The sequence below is a fragment of the Salvelinus alpinus genome, chromosome 14 (genome assembly GCF_045679555.1).
Source record: "Salvelinus alpinus chromosome 14, SLU_Salpinus.1, whole genome shotgun sequence".
NCBI classification, from domain to species: Eukaryota; Metazoa; Chordata; class Actinopteri; order Salmoniformes; family Salmonidae; genus Salvelinus; species Salvelinus alpinus.
In genome coordinates this window covers 31,275,130-31,296,178 of record NC_092099.1, presented here as the reverse complement: position 1 = coordinate 31,296,178, position 21,049 = coordinate 31,275,130, and the positions used below count along the sequence as shown (strand labels likewise).

The window sequence follows — 21,049 nt, the reverse complement described above, 5'->3', positions numbered from 1 at the left end:
ATTTAACAGATAGGCACTGAAATTTAGAGGAGGCTGGGTTGCAGAAGTTTATCATAGCTCATTTAATTCAAAATGGGGTGATTATTCTGATAAACAAAATACTTAATTTTGAAGCACCACTCTCACGAGTTTGGCAGGCTTATCTGCATTGAGGCTCTTATAAATGGGATTAATGTAGTGGTATGCAGCATATATGCTCCCAACAATGAGGACACTGATATATATATATTTTTCCCCCCATGAGGTAAACGTTATACTGGGAAATATGGAGGGGCAGATCATCCTTGCTGGAGACTTCAACCAAGTGATGATTGATATGATTGATAGAAGTACATTTACAAGTAACTCCACGCCAAAGGATAGACTTGCAATACATATGCTAGCAGAAGATATGGGCCTTACAGACATACGGAGATTAGTCCATCCTAATGATGGGTATATTCTCTATTTTCTCCCACTGTCATAAGACACACACTAGAATAGATAATTTCATGGTTAATAACGTGATTCATTGCAAGATTGGGCCCATTGCCCTCATAGATCATGCTATAGTATAGTTACATATTGATATAGACCATGCTATTACAAGATGAGATATTTAGCCAATCGTTAGCAGATGATCTTACATCCTTTTTTGAGATCAACATAGGCTCAACTGAAAAGAGTTTCACAGTATGGGAAACCTATAAAGCATATTTTAGATGGAAAATAATGGCACATGCGTCCAAAAAGAAGAGCGGAAGGGTTGAAGCAGTAAAAATATTAGACACCGAGTATGTGGTTTGGAAGGGATTTGACCAGACATTTTACAGATGGCACATTTCAAACTGCCTGCAAATTGAAATTTCAGTTACATGTAATGGATAACAAAAAGGCAGAATATGTACTGTTTTTATACTTTTTAAACCAGTTTTTATGAGGGAGGTGAGACGATAGGCAGGCTACTAGGTAAGACAACTAAAAATGCTGAACACTTCTAACATAATTCCAGCAATTAAGAAGGGCAATAAGATGGTGACCTCATCCAAAGAGAGAGAGTGTGTTTTTATGAAGATTTATATTAGGGATGCACGATGTATAGGTGAACATATCGGAATCGGACAATATTAACTAAAAATGCCAACATCGGTATCGGCCGATGTCTATTTTAACGCCGATGTGCAAAACCGATGTCAAAGCTGACGTGCATACCTATATAACATAGGTACATGACGTAATGACGACACACAAAATGTTGCACTACACGTGCAACACAGCGTTCCTAACTTAGCCCACAATGTCTGCTGTGTGGGTCGAGCAGTCATTTGAAAATTTCAGCGAGACGACAACTCAAAGGCCGAAATCCATTAAAGCCAAGATAATGGAATTCATTGCCCTTGACAATCAACCGTTCTCTGTCGTGGGTGATGTTGGCTTTCGCCGACTGGTCGAACACCGGTACACACTACCAAGTCCGCTATTTTTTAGATGTTGCCCTACCGGAGTTACACAGCAATAGCGCCACTGCTATTAGCTTCACGACATGCATACTATGGAATGCCATTTGGGTCTTTGCAAGTCAAAAAAGATACAGTAGCACTGTCAAAGCTGTATAAAAGTCTGCAAACACCGGCCACGAACGATGTATTTTCAGTAGCGCTTTGGTAATAAAGCATCATTTGTTCGACCGTAACTTCTGGGGAAGCTAGCTTTACCTTGGTACCTACAGTTGAAGTCGGAAGTTTACATACACCTTAGCCAAATACATTTAAACTCAGTTATTCACAATTCCTGACATTCAATCCTAGTAAAAATGTCCTGTCTTAGGTCATTTAGGATCACCACTTTATTTTAAGAATGTGAAATGTCAGAATAATAGTGAAGAGAAATTATTTATTTCAGCTTTTATTTATTTCATCACATTCCCAGAGGGTCAGAAGTTTACATGCACTCAATTAGTATTTGGTAGCATTGCCTATAAATTGTTTAGTTTGGGTCAAATGTTTTGGGTAGCCTTCCTCAAGCTTCCCCCAATAAGTTGGGTGAATTTTGGCCCATTCCTCCTGACAGAGCTGGTGTAACTGAGTCAGGTTTGTAGGCCTCCTTGCTCACACTCTTTTTCAGTTCTGCCCAGAAATGTTCTGTAGGATTGAGGTCAGGGCTATGTGATGTCACTCCAATACCTGGACTTTGTTGTCCTTAAGCCATTTTGCCACAACTTTGGAAGTCTGCTTGGGGTCATTGTCCATTTGGAAGACCCATTTGCGACCAAGCTTTAACTTCCTGACTGATGTTTTGAGATGTTGCTTCAATATAGCCACATAAATTTCCATCCTCATGATGCCATCTATTTTGTGAAGTGCACCAGTCCCTCCTGCAGCAAGCACCGCCACAACATGATGCTGCCACCCCGTGCTTCACGGTTGGGATGGTGTTCTTCGACTTGCAAGCATCCCCCTTATTCCTCCAAACATAACAATGGTCATTATGGCCAAATAGTTCTATTTTTGTTTCATCAGACCAGAGGACATTACTCCAAAAAGTACAATCTTTGTCCCCATGTGCAGTTCCAAACCATAGTCTGGCTTTTTTTATGGCGGTTTTGGAGCAGTGGCTTCTTCCTTGCTGAGCGGCCTTTCAGGTTGTCGATATAGGACTCATTTTACTGTGGATATAGATACATTTGTACCTGTTTCCTCCAGCATCTTCACAGGGTCCTTTGCTGTTGTTCTGGGATTGATTTGCACTTTTCCGCACCGAAGTACGTTCATCTCTAGGAGACAGAACACGTCTCCTTCCTAAGTGGTATGACAGCTGCGTGGTCCCATGGTGTTTATACTTGCGTACTATTGTTTGTACAGATGAACGTGGTACCTTCAGGCGTTTGGAAATTGCTCCCAAGGATGAACCAGACTTGTGGTGGTCTACAATTTTCTTTCTGAGGTCTTGGCTGATTTTTGATTTTCCATGATGTCACGCAAAGAGGAACTGAGTTTGAAGGTAGGCCTTGAAATTCATCCACAGGTACACCCCCAATTGACTCAATCAGAAGCTTCTAAAGCTATGACATCATTTTCTGGAATTTTCCAAGCTGTTTAAAGGCAAAGTCAACTTTGTGTATGTAAAATTCCGACCCGCTGGAGTTGTGATACAGTGAAATAATATGTCTGTAAACAATTGTTGGAAAAATTACTTGTGTCATGCACACAGTAGATGTCCTAACCGACTTGCCAAAACAAGAAATTTGTGGAGTGGTTAAAAAACGAGTTTTAATTACTCCAACCTAAGTGTATGTAAACTTCCAATTTTAACTGTAGCTAGCACCAATACAACCAGCCTGAAAACAGAAACTGCAGAGTTGCAAAGAAAAAGCCATATCTTTGTCCAGTGTCTGTGTTCTTTTGCCCATCTTAATATTTTATTTTTATTTGCCAGTCTGAGATATGGCTTTTTCTTTGCAACTCTGCCTAGAAGGCCAGCATCACTGGGTTGCCTCTTCACTGTTGACGTTGAGACTGGTGTTTTGCGGGTACTATTTAATGAAGCTGCCAGTTGAGCTGTGAGGCATGTGTTTCTCAAACTAGACACACTAATGTACTTGTCCTCTTGCTCAGTTGTGCACCGGGGTCTCCCACTCTTTCTATTCTGGTTAGAGCCAGTTTGCGCTGTTCTGTGAAGGGAGTAGTACACAGCGTTGTATGAGATTTTCAGTTTCTTGTTAATTTCTCACATGGAATAGCCTTCATTTCTCAGAACAATAATAGATTGACGAGTTTCAGAAGAAAGGTCTTTTGTTTCTGGCCATTTTGAGCCTGTAATCGAACCCACAAATGCTGATGCTCCAGATACTCAACTAGTCTAAAGAAGGCCAGTTTTATAGCTTTTTTAATCAGAACAACAGTTTTCAGCTGTACTAACATAATTGCAAAAGGGTTTTCTAATGATTAATTAGCCTTTTTAAAATGATAAATGTGGATTAGCTAACACAACGTGCCATTGGAACACAGGAGTGATGGTTGCTGATAATGGGCCTCTGTACGCCTATGTAGATATTACACAAAAAATCTGCTGTTTCCAGCTACAATAGTCATTTACAACATTAACAATGTCTACACTGTATTTCTGATCTATTTTAATGGACAAAAAAGTTGCCTTTCTTTCAAAAACAAGGACATTTCTAAGTGACCCCAATCCTTTGAACGGTAGTGTATATAAATGCCAACAAAATAACTTTTTTGTGTGTGTAACCTTTTATTTAACATGGCAAGTCATGTAAGAACAAATTCTTATTTACAATGTAAGCCTACCCCGGACGACGCTAGGCCAATTGTGTGCTGCCCTATGGGACCAATCATGGCCGGATGTGATACAGCCTGGATTCGAACCAGGGACTGTAGTGACGCCTCTTGCACTGAGATGCAGTGCCTTAGACCGCTGCATCCATGTGTGTGTTTCAACTATTTAACTGTACTGGAATGCTTAAAAGGCCGCTAAAATGTTAAATATCAGTATTGTTTTTTTTGGCAAGTAAATAATTGGATATCGGTATCTGCCAAAAAAGTAATATCGGTGCATCACTAATTTATACACATCCTCCTCAGCGAGCCCTATAGATATGGGTACAGAATTACCTAGATTATCAGATAGCCAGGTAGAGGACCTGGATTGTACTATAACAGAAGAGGATGTTAGAGCTGCCATTTTATCTATGAAAGCAGGGAAATCACCGGGTCTGGACGGCCTTCCTGAAGAATATTATAAAAAGTATATTGACATTCTTAAACCTGTATTGACAGTGGTTTTTCCAGGAGGCATTTAAAAATGGCTCCCTTCCGGACACCTTTAATGAGGCTTTGATATCGCTGATTCCTAAAAAGGATTGAGATACTACAGAACCTGGGAATTTTAGCGCTATCAGCCTCCTTAATGTGGATTGTAAGATTCTTACTAAGAGCCTTGCGATACGCTTAGAGAAGGAACTACCTAATATTATACATAGTGACCAAGTAGGATTTATTAAGAACAGGACCTGAAGTGATAATATGAGGAGGCTCTTACATCTCATGTGGTTAAACCGATCAAATATAGTTCTTATCGCTGCTGTCTCCTTAGATTCTGAGGAGGCATTTGATAGGGTAGAGTGGGCTTTTCTCTTAAGAACCCTAGAAAAATGTGGTTCTGGACCTGACTTGTAAATGGATAGGGTCCTCTATCCTAAAGCATCAGTACTTACAAATGGAATTATGTCTCGTTTTTTAGTCTTTCTAGAGGCACAAGGCAGTGTTGCTCGCTCTCCCCTCTCCTGTTCACCATAGTTTTAGAGCTTCTTGCAACAATGATAAGAACAGATCCAGAAATAAGGGGTGTACATTGAGGAGGAAAATAATTCAAGCTACTTATGTATGCAGGTGATATTCTACTGCTGGTCTCTGATCCTCTTCGGTCTGTACCACGATTACTTACTTGTATTGAATCATATTCTAGTATGGCAGGCTACAAAATCAATTGGAATAAATCAAATTTTATCGACCACATACACATGGTTAGCAGAGGTTAATAAGAGTGTAGTGAAATGCTTGTGCTTCTAGTTCCGACAGTGCAGTAATATCTAACAATTTGCCAACAACTACCTAATACACACAAATCTAAAGGGGTGAATGCGAATATGTACATAGAAATATATGGATGAGCGATGGCCGAGCGGCATAGGCAAGTGCAATAGATGGTATAAAATACAGTATATACATAGGAAATGAGTAAGGTAAGATATGTAAACATCATTATTAAAGTGGCATTGTTTAAAGTGATTAGTGATCCATTTATAAAAGTGGCCACTGATTGGGTCTCAATGTGGGGAGCAGCCTCTCTGAGTTAGTGATGGCTGTTTAACAGTCTGATGGCCATGAGATAGAAGCTGTTTTTCAGTCCCTCGGTCCCAGCTTTGATGCACCTGTACTGAACTCGCCTTCTGGATGGTAGCGGTGTGAACAGGCAGTGGCTCGGGTGGTTGTCCTTGATTATCTTTTTGGCCTTCCTGTGACATCGGGTGCTGTAGGTCTCCTGGAGGGCAGGTAGTTTCAAATCAAATCAAATCAAATTTTATTAGTCACATACACATGGTTAGCAGATGTTAATGCGAGTGTAGCGAAATGCTTGTGCTTCTAGTTCCGACAATGCAGTAATAACCAACAGTAATCTAACCTAACAATTCCACACTACTACCTTACACACACACAAGTGTAAGGGATAAAGAATATGTACATAAAGATATATGGGTGAGTGGTGGTACAGAACGGCATGGCAGATGCAGTAGATGGTATAGAGTACGGTATATACATATGAGATGAGTACTGTAGGGTATGTAAACATAAAGTGGCATAGTTTAAAGTGGCTAGTGGTACATGTATTGCATAAAGATGGCAAGATGCAGTAGATGATATAGAGTACAGTATATATACATATGAGATGGGTAATGTAGGGTATGTAAACATTGTATTAAGTGGCATTGCTTAAAGTGGCTAGTGGTACATTTTTACATAATTTCCATCAATTCCCATTTTTAAAGTGGCTGGAGTTGAGTCAGTATGTTGGCAGCGGCCGCTAAATGTTAGTGGTGGCTGTTTAACAGTCTGATGGCCTTGAGATAGAAGCTGTTTTTCAGTCTCTCGGTCCCTGCTTTGATGCACCTGTACTGACCTCGCCTTCTGGATGATAGCGGGGTGAACAGGCAGTGGCTTGGGTGGTTGTTGTCCTTGATGATCTTTATGGCCTTCCTGTGACATCGGGTGGTGTAGGTGTCCTGGAGGGCAGGTAGTTTGCCCCTGGTGATGCGTTCTGCAGACCTCACTACCCTCTGGAGAGCCTTACGGTTGTGGGCGGAGCAGTTGCCGTACCAGGCGGTGATACAGCCCGACAGGATGCTCTCGATTGTGCATCTGTAGAAGTTTGTGAGTGCTTTTGGTGACAAGCCGAATTTCTTCAGCCTCCTGAGGTTGAAGAGGTGCTGTTGCTCAGTTTGTCTGTATGTAGTAATAAGACTTAATATTTCCTGGGGTAACAATGTAAGAAATAATACATAAAAAAACAAAATGCTGTATAGTTTCCTAAGGACTCGAAGCGAGGCGACCATCTCTGTCAGCGCCATCTTGCAGTTAGTCGGAAGCAATGCCAATTAATGCCATATGTTACTCTGGAACCGTTACCCTATTTAATTTCAAATGGGTTCCTACTTGGATTAAATATTTGGGCATTAGGTTAAGCTCAAATTTGGACCAAGTGAAGAGACCAAAATTTTGAGCCACTACGATTCAAGATTAAGACCAATTTAGAAAAATAGGAAAAGGTAACTTTATGTCGAAAGATCAACGTGATTAAAATGGTTGTGGTCCCACAATTTTATTATATCTCTGCATTGTTACCTATGAATATTCCAGACCGAACAACATGACAAATTAACTAAATACTTTGTGGGATAGGGAAAAACACAGAATTAATATGAAGGAAATGTTCTCACCAAGGGATGTAGGAGGCTTGGCTTTACCAGATGTTAAATTCTACAATTTATAATTTGAAATGGCTAAATTGCCGAAGCTTTGGGGCATAGGGATGCTGGCTTGGATTGCATAACAATAATTCCTGTTCTAAGTTATCCTTTCACCTCTGTTGATACTCTGTCACATAGTCTTACAGAGGAGAGGTCTATTGAAACTCCCAACTCAATTTTGTTACACTCAGAGGTGTATGAACAGTACACAAGATATGTGGAATTTCACATCTAAAACGAGGATACTCATCATTGTGGCACAATCCTAGGCTACGGATAGGAAAGAAGGCTGTGTACTGGAAACAGTGGCTAATGAAAGGAATTCATACTATAGGTGATCTGTACAATGAAGATGTTTTAATGTCCTACTCCGATTTGGTACAAAAATAGGATGTTGGAGACGAGGGACATTTCTGGAAATAATATTTACAATTGAGAGAATGGTTGTTAACCGGCTATCAATGAAATCCAGGAAAGAACCCAATAGCTGAGTATTTGGAATTACCCAAACATAAAGCAGCCATTTTCTACTCAATATTTCATCATCTGCAGAGTAAAGACTATAAACACCTCAGAACAATATATCAAATTGACCTAAAGTGTGAAATTGAGGATGATACCTGTTTTGAAGATCTTGTCCAGCTCAGGGAGGAACATAAGGGAAGACAGGGGGAAACTTACTCAATATAAGATACTACATAGGTTTTATTAGACCCCAACAAGGCTTCATAGGATGGGGCTGACCAACAATTCTCTGTGTTGGAAATGTCAAAAAGACACTGGGACATTTTTACACGCAATATGGAAATTAACATTAGTTCTACCTGTCTGGAAGGATGTTTTGAAATATCTGGAGGAATGGTTGGGGTTAACAATTCCAGTTTCACCCAGAATGTCTCTTGGGCAATAGAACAGAGTTACCTAATGTAACAAATTAGGAATTTGCACGGGTCATGCCATTCCTGCTCTGAAACAGTGGATCGAATCAATGTTGGAGGTAGCATCTTATTAACAAACGCTTGCTAGGATCACCAGTAGAAATGACATTTCTAGAAGCTGGATGCATTTTATTTGTAATGTTTCTAAGACTGGGAGGTGATTGCTTGTGAACCCATTTAGTTCTGTATTGTAACTTGTGAGAGACTATTTGACTGTGTATACAGTGGGGAGAACAAGTATTTGATACACTGCCGATTTTTGCAGGTTTTCCTACTTACAAAGCATGTAGAGGTCTGTAATTTTTATCATAGGTACACTTCAACTGTGAGAGACGGAATCTTAAACAAAAATCCAGAAAATCACATTGTATGATTTTTAAGTAATTATATTGCATTTTATTGCATGACATAAGTATTTGATACATCAGAAAAGCAGAACTTAATATTTGGTACAGAAACCTTTCTTTGCAATTACAGAGATCATACGTTTCCTGTAGTTCTTGACCAGGTTTGCACACACTGCAGCAGGGATTTTGGCCCACTCCTCCATACAGACCTTCTCCAGATCCTTCAGGTTTCGGGGCTGTCGCTGGGCAATACGGACTTTCAGCTCCCTCCAAAGATTTTCTATTGGGTTCAGGTCTGGAGACTGGCTAGGCCACTCCAGGACCTTGAGATGCTTCTTACGGAGCCACTCCTTAGTTGCCCTGGCTGTGTGTTTCGGGTCGTTGTCATGCTGGAAGACCCAGCCACGACCCATCTTCAATGCTCTTACTGAGGGAAGGAGGTTGTTGGCCAAGATCTCGCGATACATGGCCCCATCCATCCTCCCTCAATACGGTGCAGTCGTCCTGTCTCCTTTGCAGAAAAGCATCCCCAAAGAATGATGTTTCCACCTCCATGCTTCACGTTTGGGATGGTGTTCTTGGGGTTGTACTCATCCTTCTTCTTCCTCCAAACACGGCGAGTGGAGTTAGACCAAAAAGCTCTATTTTTGTCTCATCAGACCACATGACCTTCTCCCATTCCTCCTCTGGATCATCCAGATGGTCATTGGCAAACTTCAGACGGGCCTGGACATGCGCTGGCTGAAGCAGGGGGACCTTGCGTGCGCTGCAGGATTTTAATCCATGACGGCGTAGTGTGTTACTAATGATTTTCTTTGAGACTGTGGTCCCAGCTCTCTTCAGGACATTGACCAGGTCCTGCCGTGTAGTTCTGGGCTGATCCCTCACCTTCCTCATGATCATTGATGCCCCACGAGGTGAGATCTTGCATGGAGCCCCAGACCGAGGGTGATTGACCGTCATCTTGAACTTCTTCCATTTTCTAATAATTGCGCCAACAGTTGTTGCCTTCTCACCAAGCTGCTTGCCTATTGTCCTGTAGCCCATCCCAGCCTTGTGCAGGTGTACAATTTAGCCCTGATGTCCTTACACAGCTCTCTGGTCTTGGCCATTGTGGAGAGGTTGGAGTCTGTTTGATTGAGTGTGTGGACAGGTGTCTTTTATACAGGTAACGAGTTCAAACAGGTGCAGTTAATACAGGTAATGAGTGGAGAACAGGAGGGCTTCTTAAAGAAAAACTAACAGGTCTGTGAGAGCCGGAATTCTTACTGGTTGGTAAGTGATCAAATACTTATGTCATGCAATAAAATGCAAATTAATTACTTAAAAATCATACTATGTGACTTTCTGGATTTTTGTTTTAGATTCCGTCTCTCACAGTTGAAGTGCACCTATGATAAAAATTACAGACCTGTACATGCTTTGTAAGTAGGAAAACCTGCAAAATCGGCAGTGTATCAAATACTTGTTCTCCCCACTATGTGCTATGTTGGAGGATTTGTCTTGATGTCATGCTCAATGTTTTTATGCTGTACAATGTTTTATTTGATTTGTTTGTGGAAAAAATAAATCTAACTTTAACAAAAATAAAAAGAATGATGGAGGCCACTGGGGACCTTCAATAATGCAGAAATGTTTTTGTACCCTTCCCAAGATCTGTGTCTCGACACAATACTGTCTCGGAGCTCTATGCACAATTCCTTTGACCACATGGCTTTGTTTTTGCTCTGACATGCACTGTCAACTGTGGGACCTTAAATAGACTGGTGTGTGCCTTTCCAAATCATGTCCAATCAATTTAATTGACCACAGCTCGACTCCAATCAGTTGTAGAAACATCTCAAGGATGATCAATGGAAAAAGGATGCACCTGAGCTCAATTTCGATTCTCCTAGCAAAGTGTCTGAATACTTATGTAAATAAGGTATTTCTGTTAATTCATTTTAAATAATTTTATAAATTTTAGAATAAGGCTGTAATGTGGAAAAAGTCAAGGGTTCTGAATACACTGTACTCCCGCTAGACTACTTTGATACGTATCAGTGTGGATTAAGAAGGGAGTATGCGCAATGCCCAATGAAAAAGTGTGTATGCGGTCTATATCTGCGTATATACTCCACTACACCACTGTGCTGATATCTCTTCTTGTCCTTGTTTTGCCTTGCCTGTGTTGGGTTAGATTATGTTTTTGCCTGGGCCTGTGTAGGGTTAGATTATGTTTTTGCCTGGGCCTGTGTAGGGTTAGATTATGTTTTTGCCTGGGCCTGTGTAGGGTTAGATTATGTTTTTGCCTGGGCCTGTGTAGGGTTAGATTATGTTTTTGCCTGGGCCTGTGTAGGGTTAGATTATGTTTTTGCCTGGGCCTGTGTTGGGTTAGATTATGTTTTTGCCTGGGCCTGTGTAGGGTTAGATTATGTTTTTGCCTGGGCCTGTGTTGGGTTAGATTATGTTTTTGCCTGGGCCTGTGTAGGGTTAGATTATGTTTTTGCCTGGGCCTGTGTAGGGTTAGATTGTTTTTGCCTGGGCCTGTGTAGGGTTAGATTGTTTTTGCCTGGGCCTGTGTAGGGTTAGATTATGTTTTTGCCTGGGCCTGTGTAGGGTTAGATTATGTTTTTGCCTGGGCCTGTGTAGGGTTAGATTATGTTTTTGCCTGGGCCTGTGTAGGGTTAGATTATGTTTTTGCCTGGGCCTGTGTAGGGTTAGATTATGTTTTTGCCTGGGCCTGTGTAGGGTTAGATTATGTTTTTGCCTGGGCCTGTGTAGGGTTAGATTATGTTTTTGCCTGGGCCTGTGTAGGGTTAGATTATGTTTTTGCCTGGGCCTGTGTAGGGTTAGATTATGTTTTTGCCTGGGCCTGTGTAGGGTTAGATTATGTTTTTGCCTGGGCCTGTGTAGGGTTAGATTATGTTTTTGCCTGGGCCTGTGTTGGGTTAGATTATGTTTTTGCCTGGGCCTGTGTAGGGTTAGATTGGGAAGGGAAGGGAATTTCTTTGAAGTGGAGGCTCCATTATGGATCTATCTGTATGTTGCAAAGTGCACTTTTAGCTCTTCATGCTAACTATGGTAACTACCTCAGTCTCTCCCCTCACTACCCTGGCCTATGAGTGCATCAGCAGCTGGACTGCAGAGAGGCAGGTGTTAGCCCTAACCCTTTAGCTTTCCCTGCTGATCAGCTGGTGTTAGCCCTAGCCTGTTAGCTTTCCCTACAGAGCGGTAGCTTTCCCTGCAGAACATTAGTTTAAATGATCTTTAAATTTTCAGTCCAAGCGTTGGTACCATAAGGGTTTAGCCACAAGGCTGTGAACAGAGAGAAATTTCCTCATGAGGAAATAGTCGACACAGCGAATTGAACTGCCCAGAGGAAGTAATGAGTATTACTATACACTGGCCTGCTTACCACTTTCTATGGGGAACAACTGGAACAGTGAGATGTCCGCTGTTTTGGATGCAACTCAGTACATTACAATAATGTACCAGCAAACACTGCCATTTTAATGACTTCAGGGTTGTCTACTCAGTAGGCATTCCTATCCAGAGACATTTAGTTGAAATATGCCAGTTTGTGTACAGTTGAAGTGGGAAGTTTACATACACTTAGGTTGGAGTCATTAACTCGTTTTTCAACCACTCCACAAATTTCTTGTTAACACACTATAGTTTTGGCAAGTCGGTTAGGACATCTACTTTGCATGACACAAGTCATTTTTCCAATAATTGATTACAGACACAGTGATTTGTAAGTGAAATAATCTATCACAATTCCAGTGGGTCAGAAGTTTACATACACTAAGTTGACTGTGCCTTTTTAAACAGCTTGGAAAATTCCAGAAAATGATGTCATGGCTTTAAAACCTTCTGATTAGGCTAATTGACATCAATTGAGTCAATTGGAGGTGTACCTGTGGATGTATTTCAAGGCCTATCTTCAAACTGAGTGCCTCTGCGTGACATCATTGGGAAATCAGCCAAGACCTCAGAAAAAATTGTAGACCTCCACAAGTCTGGTTCCTCATTGGGAGCAATTTCCAAACGCCTGAAGGTACCACGTTCATCTGTACAAACAATAGTAAGCAAGTATAAACACCATGGGATCACGCAGCTGTCATACCGCTCAGGAAGGAGACGCGTTCTGTCTCCTAGAGACGAACGTACTTTGGTGCGAAAAGTGCAAATCAATCCCAGAACAATAGCAAAGGGCCTTGTGAAGATGTTGGAGGAAACAGGTACAAAAGTATCTATATCCACAGTAAAACGAGTCCTACATCGACATAACCTGAATGGCTGCTCAGCAAGGAAGAAGCCACTGCTCCAAAACCGCCATATATAAAAGCAAGACTATGGTTTGCAACTGCACATGGGGACAAAGATCGTACTTTTTGGAGAAATGTCCTCTGGTCTGATGAAACAAAAATAGAACTGTTTGCCCATAATGACCATCGTTATGTTTGGAGGAAAAAGGGGGAGGCTTGCAAGCCAACGAACACCATCCCAACTGTGAAGCACGGGGGTGGCAGCATCATGTTGTGGGGGTGCTTTGCTGCAGGAGAGACTGGTGCACTTCACAAAATAGATGGCATCATGAGGATGGAAATTATGTGGATATATTGAAGCAACATCTCAAGACATCAGTCAGGAAGTTAAAGCTTGGTCGCAAATGGGTCTTCCAAATGGACAATGACCCCAGCATACTTCCAAAGTTGTGGCAAAATGGCTTAAGGACAACAAAGTCAAGGTATTGGAGTGGCCATCACAAAGCCCTGACCTCAATCCTATAGAACATTTCAGGGCAGAACTGAAAAAGCGTGTTTGAGCAAGGAGGCCTACAAACCTGACTCAGTTACACCAGCTCTGTCAGGAGGAATGGGCCAAAATTCACCCAACTTATTGTGGGAAGCTTGAGGAAGGCTACCCAAAACGTTTGACCCAAGTTCAACAATTTAAAGGCAATGCTACCAAATACTAATTGAGTGTATGTAAACTTCTGACCCACTGGGAATGTGATGAAAGCAGTAAAAGCTGAAATAAATCATTCTCTCTACAATTATTCTGACATTTCACATTCTTAAAATAAAGTGGTGATCCTAACTGACCTAAGACAGTGACTTTTTACTAGGATTAAATGTCAGGAATTTTGACAAACTGAGTTTAAATGTATTTGGCTAAGGTGTATGTGAACTTCTGACTTCAACTGTATATACACTCAGGTTTGTGTGCTCTACTCAACTCAAACTGAACTCAATCAGACAGAGGCAAACCAGGCCTACAAATGAATGAGAGAATTATACAATCTCTCTTTAATATCTTTCATTTGATCTTTTACTTCTGCTTTCATTGCCTTTTTTGGTAACATCTCTGGATTTTCGCAGTAAAAATGCTCTCCGCTGACTACTACTATATACACACAGTGCAGTGTGTAACCTGATAGTAAAATGTCAAGCAATGTTTATAGCCTCATTGTAATGACACGACCTGTATGTATTTGTTCGTGTGTGTTTTAGGTGTGAACCAATCAGAACTCCGACAGAGAGAGATAAAAGCCAAGGACTCTGAGGGTGTTTCTCAAAATGCATACTTCCATATTCCGAGCACGCAAATAGGCGCACGGGAGTCCAAATCAAAGTATGCGAAACAGAGCACCGAGGGCACTTCTTGAATGCACACTCCGTTTTGTACATATTTTGAAGTATGCATCGATGCTAGCTTCAATGGAAAGTATGTAAGGAAATATGACGCAACAGCGTTAGAAATTGAGAATTTCCCGAAATCATTGGTGGCCATTATTTTAGCTGAAGCAGAGAAAATACACTCTGACTAAGGAATGAAATGTTGCCTATTCACATCTCAAATGTTTCCTGACTACAATACTTGATCATTTTATGTTAATAAATACATCCTGTGTTAATTTTGGCATGTTTAACTGCCTACGTACTGTAGATCACAAGCACATAAGTCAATAGGGCTAACTGGCTAGCTACCTCTGTTAGCCAGCCAGATAGCTATGAATAATTTACATATTGCAAAATATTAGTTTTAGGTCATTTTTGCCTGTTAAACTATCTGGTTAGCTACATTTATGATTCTAGCTGATAATTATGCTGATAATCTAGCTGATAATTATGAAGTAAATGTTTGCTTTGTGAATATCTTGTTTTGTCTTGTTGCCATTGTGGCTGGAAGAAGGTTCAGTGACTGGGGAGGTAAAGCGTGAGGTAATACAGTAGGGGGAGTGCGAGTGCTTCTCAGATGTGATGTTTTATGCATTCTCCACACTCTCGTCCTCATAAGAACGTACTCAATGAGAGTGTGGAGCACGGTAGTATGCATATTGAGAAACACCCTGAGACTCATTCTGCGTTCATATCCAAGTGGGATGGAGGTTTTTACCACATACGACTGGGAAAAATCCACTTGAACGCCCCTCCAACTGGTAATTACTAGTGGGAACCTAGTCTATTACCCCTGCGCTCAAACCACATAATTTTCAGCAGATAAATGCAACAACAAAGCAATATATTAATATGGTTTGTGAACACTCATTTGTTTAAGTACAGCATAATAGCTGTACTTTTAGTTTATGGTTGATGCAGCTGGTTTGCTATAAAAATAGAGTTGCACACTCTATGAACTCCCAGTAATTTATTGGGTAAACCACCAACGTTTTGGCATCCCTGTGCCGCCTTAACCTGGTTCAAGCATTCATGACATTACCCTTTTATGTCGACAAACGGTGCACCCAATGACAACAGTGAGGGGTGTCATGACTATTAGGTCGATTTGAATGAATTGAGTGACACTGTTAAGACGATAGTTTACAGCATGAATATATTAGGCTATTATCATATGGCAACATAATTAGATATTGTACATAATATTAGCATCAACAAACATTGTTTAAATTAATTTCACAGTAACAGAAGTTTGGACACACAAAAATGTTTTATTACTATTTTCTACATTGTAGAATAATAGTGTAGACATCAAAACTATGAAATAACACATATGGAATCATGTAGTAACCAAAAAAAGTGTTAAACAAATCTAAATATATTTGAGATTCTTCAAAGTAGCAACCTTTTGCATTGATGACAGCTTTGCAAACTATTGGCATTCTCTCAAACAGCTTCATGAGGTAGTCACCTGGAATGCATTTCAATTAACAGGTGTGCCTTGTTAAAAGTTAATGCATTTGAGCCAATCAGTTGTGTTATGACAAGGTACAGTAGGGTTGGTATACAGAAGATAGCCCTATTTGGTAAAAGACCAAGTCCATATTATGGCAAGAACAGCTAAAATAAGCAAAGAGAAACGACAGTCCATCATTACTTTAAGACATGAAGGTCAGTCAATATGGAACATTTCAAGAACTTTTAAAGTTTCTTCAAGTGCAGTCGCAATGTGTATTTCCCACCATGAAGCATGGGGGAGGAGGTGTGGTGGTGCTTTGCTGGTGACACTGTCGTGATTTATTTAGAATTCAAGGCACACTTAACCAGCATGGCTACCACAGCATTCTGCAGCGATACGCCATCCTATCTGGTTTGCACTTCGTGGGACTATCATTTGTTTTTCAACAGGACAATGACCCAACACACCTCCAGGCTGTGTAAGGGCTATTTGACCAAGGAGAGTGATGATGTGCTGCATCAGATGACCTGGCCTCCACAATCACCCGACCTCAACCCAATTGAGATGGTTTGGGATGAGTTGGACTGCAGAGTGAAGAAAAAGCAGCCAACAAGTGCTCAGCATATATGGGAACTCCTTCAAGACTGTTGGAAAAGCATTCCAGGTGAAGCTGGTTGAAAAAATGCCAAAAGTGTGCAAAGCTGTCATCAAGGCAATAGGTGGCTACTTTGAGGAATCTAAATTAGCATATATTTTGATTTGTAACACTTTCTTTGGTTACTACATGATTCCATGTGTTATTTCATAGTTTGTCTTCACTATTACTCAACAATGTAGAAAATAGTAAAAATTTAGAAAAACCCTTGAATGAGTAGGTGTGTCCAAATTCTTCACTGGTACTGTATACATTTAATTGTTTCCAATTTAATAAAATGTTTGTTACATGTAATCTTTTGGTTCAACCATAATGCATAATAAGCATCATCAACAAGGTGAACATATTGGGTGTACACTGATAAGCTGTAGAAAGAATATATTCATTAATAAGACTTAAGAGTACAAAGCATGTGAGTGCATCCAACTGGTAATTAACACTTTCACACTTGGTTATGAACGCAACATAACTACATCTACAGTCACATGACTGGCTCCACTTCCATGTTCTGACCAGCAGGACCCCTGTGGTTCAGCTCTCTGACCAGGCTATAAGCCACCCAGGGCCTCAGTGGGCTTTGTCTGGGACCTCACAAGGACAGTATACCGGACGCTGACACTCTGAAAAGCCTGGATACTGATGAACCTAAGATGATGTTTTTATTAGCAGTGTGATGCAATCAGATGACAGACGGATAGAAGGATGGATCTCTCTGTGACGGAGCCTGTGTGAACTCACCAACCTATCCCAGGACACTCCGCTGGCCTATCTTAAAAACCTGCCCTCCTGTGTGTGTGAGAGTGACATCACTCATGTTATGTTTCAAATTTTTTATTTTTGCAAAACTTCACCGAATGGTAGGTTTTGGAGGTTGTATATGTTCACAAGCAGTTTAAATGTGAATCTGTTTTTAGGTAAACGTACTGTAGTGTTTAATGTGTTAATGGCAGCTGTGTGTGTGTGTGCGTGCGTGTGCGTGTGTCACTTGAAACAATGAAACCATAAACACAGTTCTACTGCTTCTGTCAAAGAACATTCATTAAATGCCATAGAAGTTAATTGTTGAACGGATTAAGAGTGTTTGATAAAATATTAAATATTAGCATTCTTTTTTTTCCTCTTTTGAAAACACAGGCAGATAGTTTGTTTCTGGAGTGTACTTAGCGCGGTACTGTGTGTAAGAATGTTTTTTTTAATGAAGAACCAAACGGTTCCTATTTTTCTTTACATTGAATTTATACCATGGGATGCTGCATCTTCCAATGCCCATTATCACAGTTAAAGTTATACGTCAGATGTTAGGAATGCAATAATAGTGCAGCATCCTAACTTTAAACATATTGTATCTAGAATTTATTTTGCACAAATCTCCTAGTGACGTCAATGCATAATTTTGGATTTCTGAATACCAAATGATTGTGTTCACCATGCAGTCAGTTTCTTCATAAGTATGTTTAACTTTACCATGCAGTCAGTTTCTTCATAAGTATGTTTAACTTTACCATGCAGTCAGTTTCTTCATAAGTATGTTTAACTTTACCATGCAGTCAGTTTCTTCATAAGTATGTTTAACTTGATTTCTCCTTTCTCTATTACATTGTGATTTTTTTCACTGTATGCCAGCCTTGCTCTTCTGTCAATTAACACACAAGCTTTCCTGAGACATGTAAGTGAATGTAAGTATCAGCTATAGTTAGTGTTGTTTTAGTGGTCTATTAGAGAGAAGATGTAATCAGAGATTTGAGCTGCATCCCAATACATTCCGTGCCATTTTAATGATGTAGAGTTTTTCATTTTGAGGTAAAGACATGAAAATAAACAGTCGTACCATTCTGATTTATGCTGACCTTGTGCTGTTTGAAATTGTATATTCTGCTTACCGATATTGCGAGGGTGTGTGCGCTTTCGGGAAATACACTTATACATTGTTTTTGTGAACTTTTATTACCAGTTCCTTCTTATCTCACCCTAACTTGTAAGCTCACTAACAAATTACATTAATCACAACAAGGAAAATTCAAAAGACTTTGCCATGATTGTTTTTTCAGTGTAGGATTGTTGTTTAGTCTAATCCAGTTTGAGAATATGTACATGTATGAACATACTGTACTCTAATATATGAATTGTAATGATTAAAGTCCATGTTGAACATTTGATTTAAAAATTGCTTCTATCAAACTGTTATGGAAACATCTGTGGCATGGCCCAACATTACTGTAAGGACGGGAGAAAACAACAGATAAGCAGTGGAGGGATAAACAGCAGGTGTTTCACACAGAATAGTTTTTTTCCATTACACTTGTCTTCCACAGAAAAGAGCCATCTCTTCCAGGAAGCTGTGAAGTGGTCTCATTGACTAAAACCTGTCCGCGCTACTCTATTTTCCACTTTTCTCCCTTTCCTCTGCTCCCGTGCCCCTTTCCCTCCACCTGCCCTGTCCCTAACCCTCCATCCATCACCTTTATCTTGTCTTTTTTTTTGTTATCCATTCATTAATCAAAGCCGGATTAAAACTCTGGACAGAGACAAAGCTGGAAGGAGCGAGGGATGGGATGAAGAGCGGGGTAAATCCATCATTCACAGACTTCCTGTTGTGAAGGAGGGATTAGTTGGGTACAATGGTGTGGTGGACAAAGCAACACACACACCTGGCCACCTTTTGCTCTGCTCTCCACAGAGGAATGGGTGAGAGAGAGGTCAGGCAGAAGGATCAACACTGCTACACTAACAGCGATTAAGAGAGACACGCTCTTTTAGTTTCTGATCACAGAAAGTGTGTTCTGTTTCTGGCTTTCAGTTTCACTGATTTTGATACACTGGAGGATGAAGAAGGCGTCCTTTGGAGTGCTGCCCATTTCATTTTCTATGTAGCTGTTGATTAGTAAAGGACTTCAGTCCCAATGGGCACTCTCTTATGTGGATGATTTCAAGGTTGTCAATGATCACCATGTGCTTGAGTCCAATACATCTTACATCTCTTCCTTTGATGTGGAATTAATGCGGACTCCTCCACAGAAACCTGTATATATATATATATATATATATATATATATATATATATATATATATATATACACACAGTACATATCAGTAATTACTTACAGTTACACACGCTTAGGAGAATAGTCTGAACAGATCACCATCAAACCACACTTCTTTAGTACACAGAACACATAAGACCTACGAGTGACCCTGCATGTGATTGTAAAACATGTAGCCGAAGGCTCGCCACTGCACATTTCTGTCCATCAGAGCAGCCAAGAATTACTCCTCTGAAATATCTGCACTGTTTCATGTTGGAGACAAACGCTGACGAATGTTCACCTTTACTCTAATTAACTACCCATTCATCAAAGATTGTCTGCTGTAGTGGGGGGAGAACACTACCCGGTCCAGAATCAACCCTTGAAATCAAATACAATTTTATTTGTCACATGCTTTGTTAACTAACAGTGAAATGCTTACTTACGTGCCCTTCCCAACAATGCAGAGAGAAAAGGGAAATAATAACGAGGAATAAATACACAATAAGTAATGATAACTTGGCTATATACACTGGGTACCAGTACCGAGGCGATGTGCAGAGTTACGAAGTAATTGAGGTAGATATGTACATATACTATAGGTAGGGATAAACTGACTAGGCAACAGCAGATGATAACAGTAGCGTATGTTATGAGTCAAAAGGGTCAATCCTGGAGTCTCTTAGAATTGGCCTCTGGGAGCTGCACAGCTAATGCCTACATTAATACATTATTAATAGTCTCCCCAAATGATTATGGTTTTAGGGCTCTATTCAATCTGTATCGCTGAAGTGTTACAGATTGGGCAATAGACATTTTTAAGAAATTTCCTATTGAGCCGACATGCTGAGTTTCAGGGTTGTGTAGGTTACTTTCTAAATGTAATCCATTACAGTTACTAGTTACCTGTCCAACATTTTAATTAGTAATGTAACTTTTTGATTGTCCAAACTCAGTAACGTAATCTGATTACTTTGTTACTTTTGGATTACTTTTCCCTTAAGTGGCATTAGAAGACAAAAAGGATCCATCAAAAGCTTTTGGTGTGTTATCACAGTGGTCTCTGTCTTGTGGTCAGACTCACTCAGGTGGAACAAACTTAAACTTGCGCCTTTTTTCAATGCTGAATTGAGTTCCATTGAGAAAACACAAAGGTGTCAATGTATTTTTTGCATCTTTTCTGGATTTCAAAGTAATCCAATAAGTAATATCTAGTTTTTCAAAAGTATCTAATCTGATTTCAATATTTCATAACTGGAAGTTCACACACATAACTGGAAGTTAGGGGAGGGGGTCAAATGGTGATATAGAGGTGCTTCTGAGAAATGTCTCCACCGGAAACATGCAGTAGTGCATGCAGGCCACTCTATTCTCTCACTCTCTGTCTTGCTTTCTCCGTTTCAACCACATTGGTATCTGCCGCCGGCGAACCCCCCCTC

The 21,049-nt window shown here is 40.4% G+C and overlaps 1 protein-coding gene across 3 annotated transcripts in view; it reads left to right on the top strand.

Annotated features, from left to right (window-relative positions):
• The window catches only part of LOC139538768 (ganglioside-induced differentiation-associated protein 2-like), a 47,317-nt gene extending 28,566 nt beyond the window's left edge, over nt 1-18,751 (top strand). For 2 of the 3 annotated variants that reach the window (XM_071341182.1, XM_071341180.1), the window contains exon 13: nt 17,254-18,751. In XM_071341182.1, coding sequence (XP_071197283.1) covers nt 17,254-17,274 — 21 coding nt within the window. In that variant the 3' untranslated portion in view covers nt 17,275-18,751. Of the gene's footprint in view, nt 1-14,305 lie in introns of all 3 variants that reach the window. The other variant, XM_071341181.1, reaches the window with a different exon arrangement.
• Nucleotides 18,752-21,049: the final 2,298 nt, after the last annotated feature.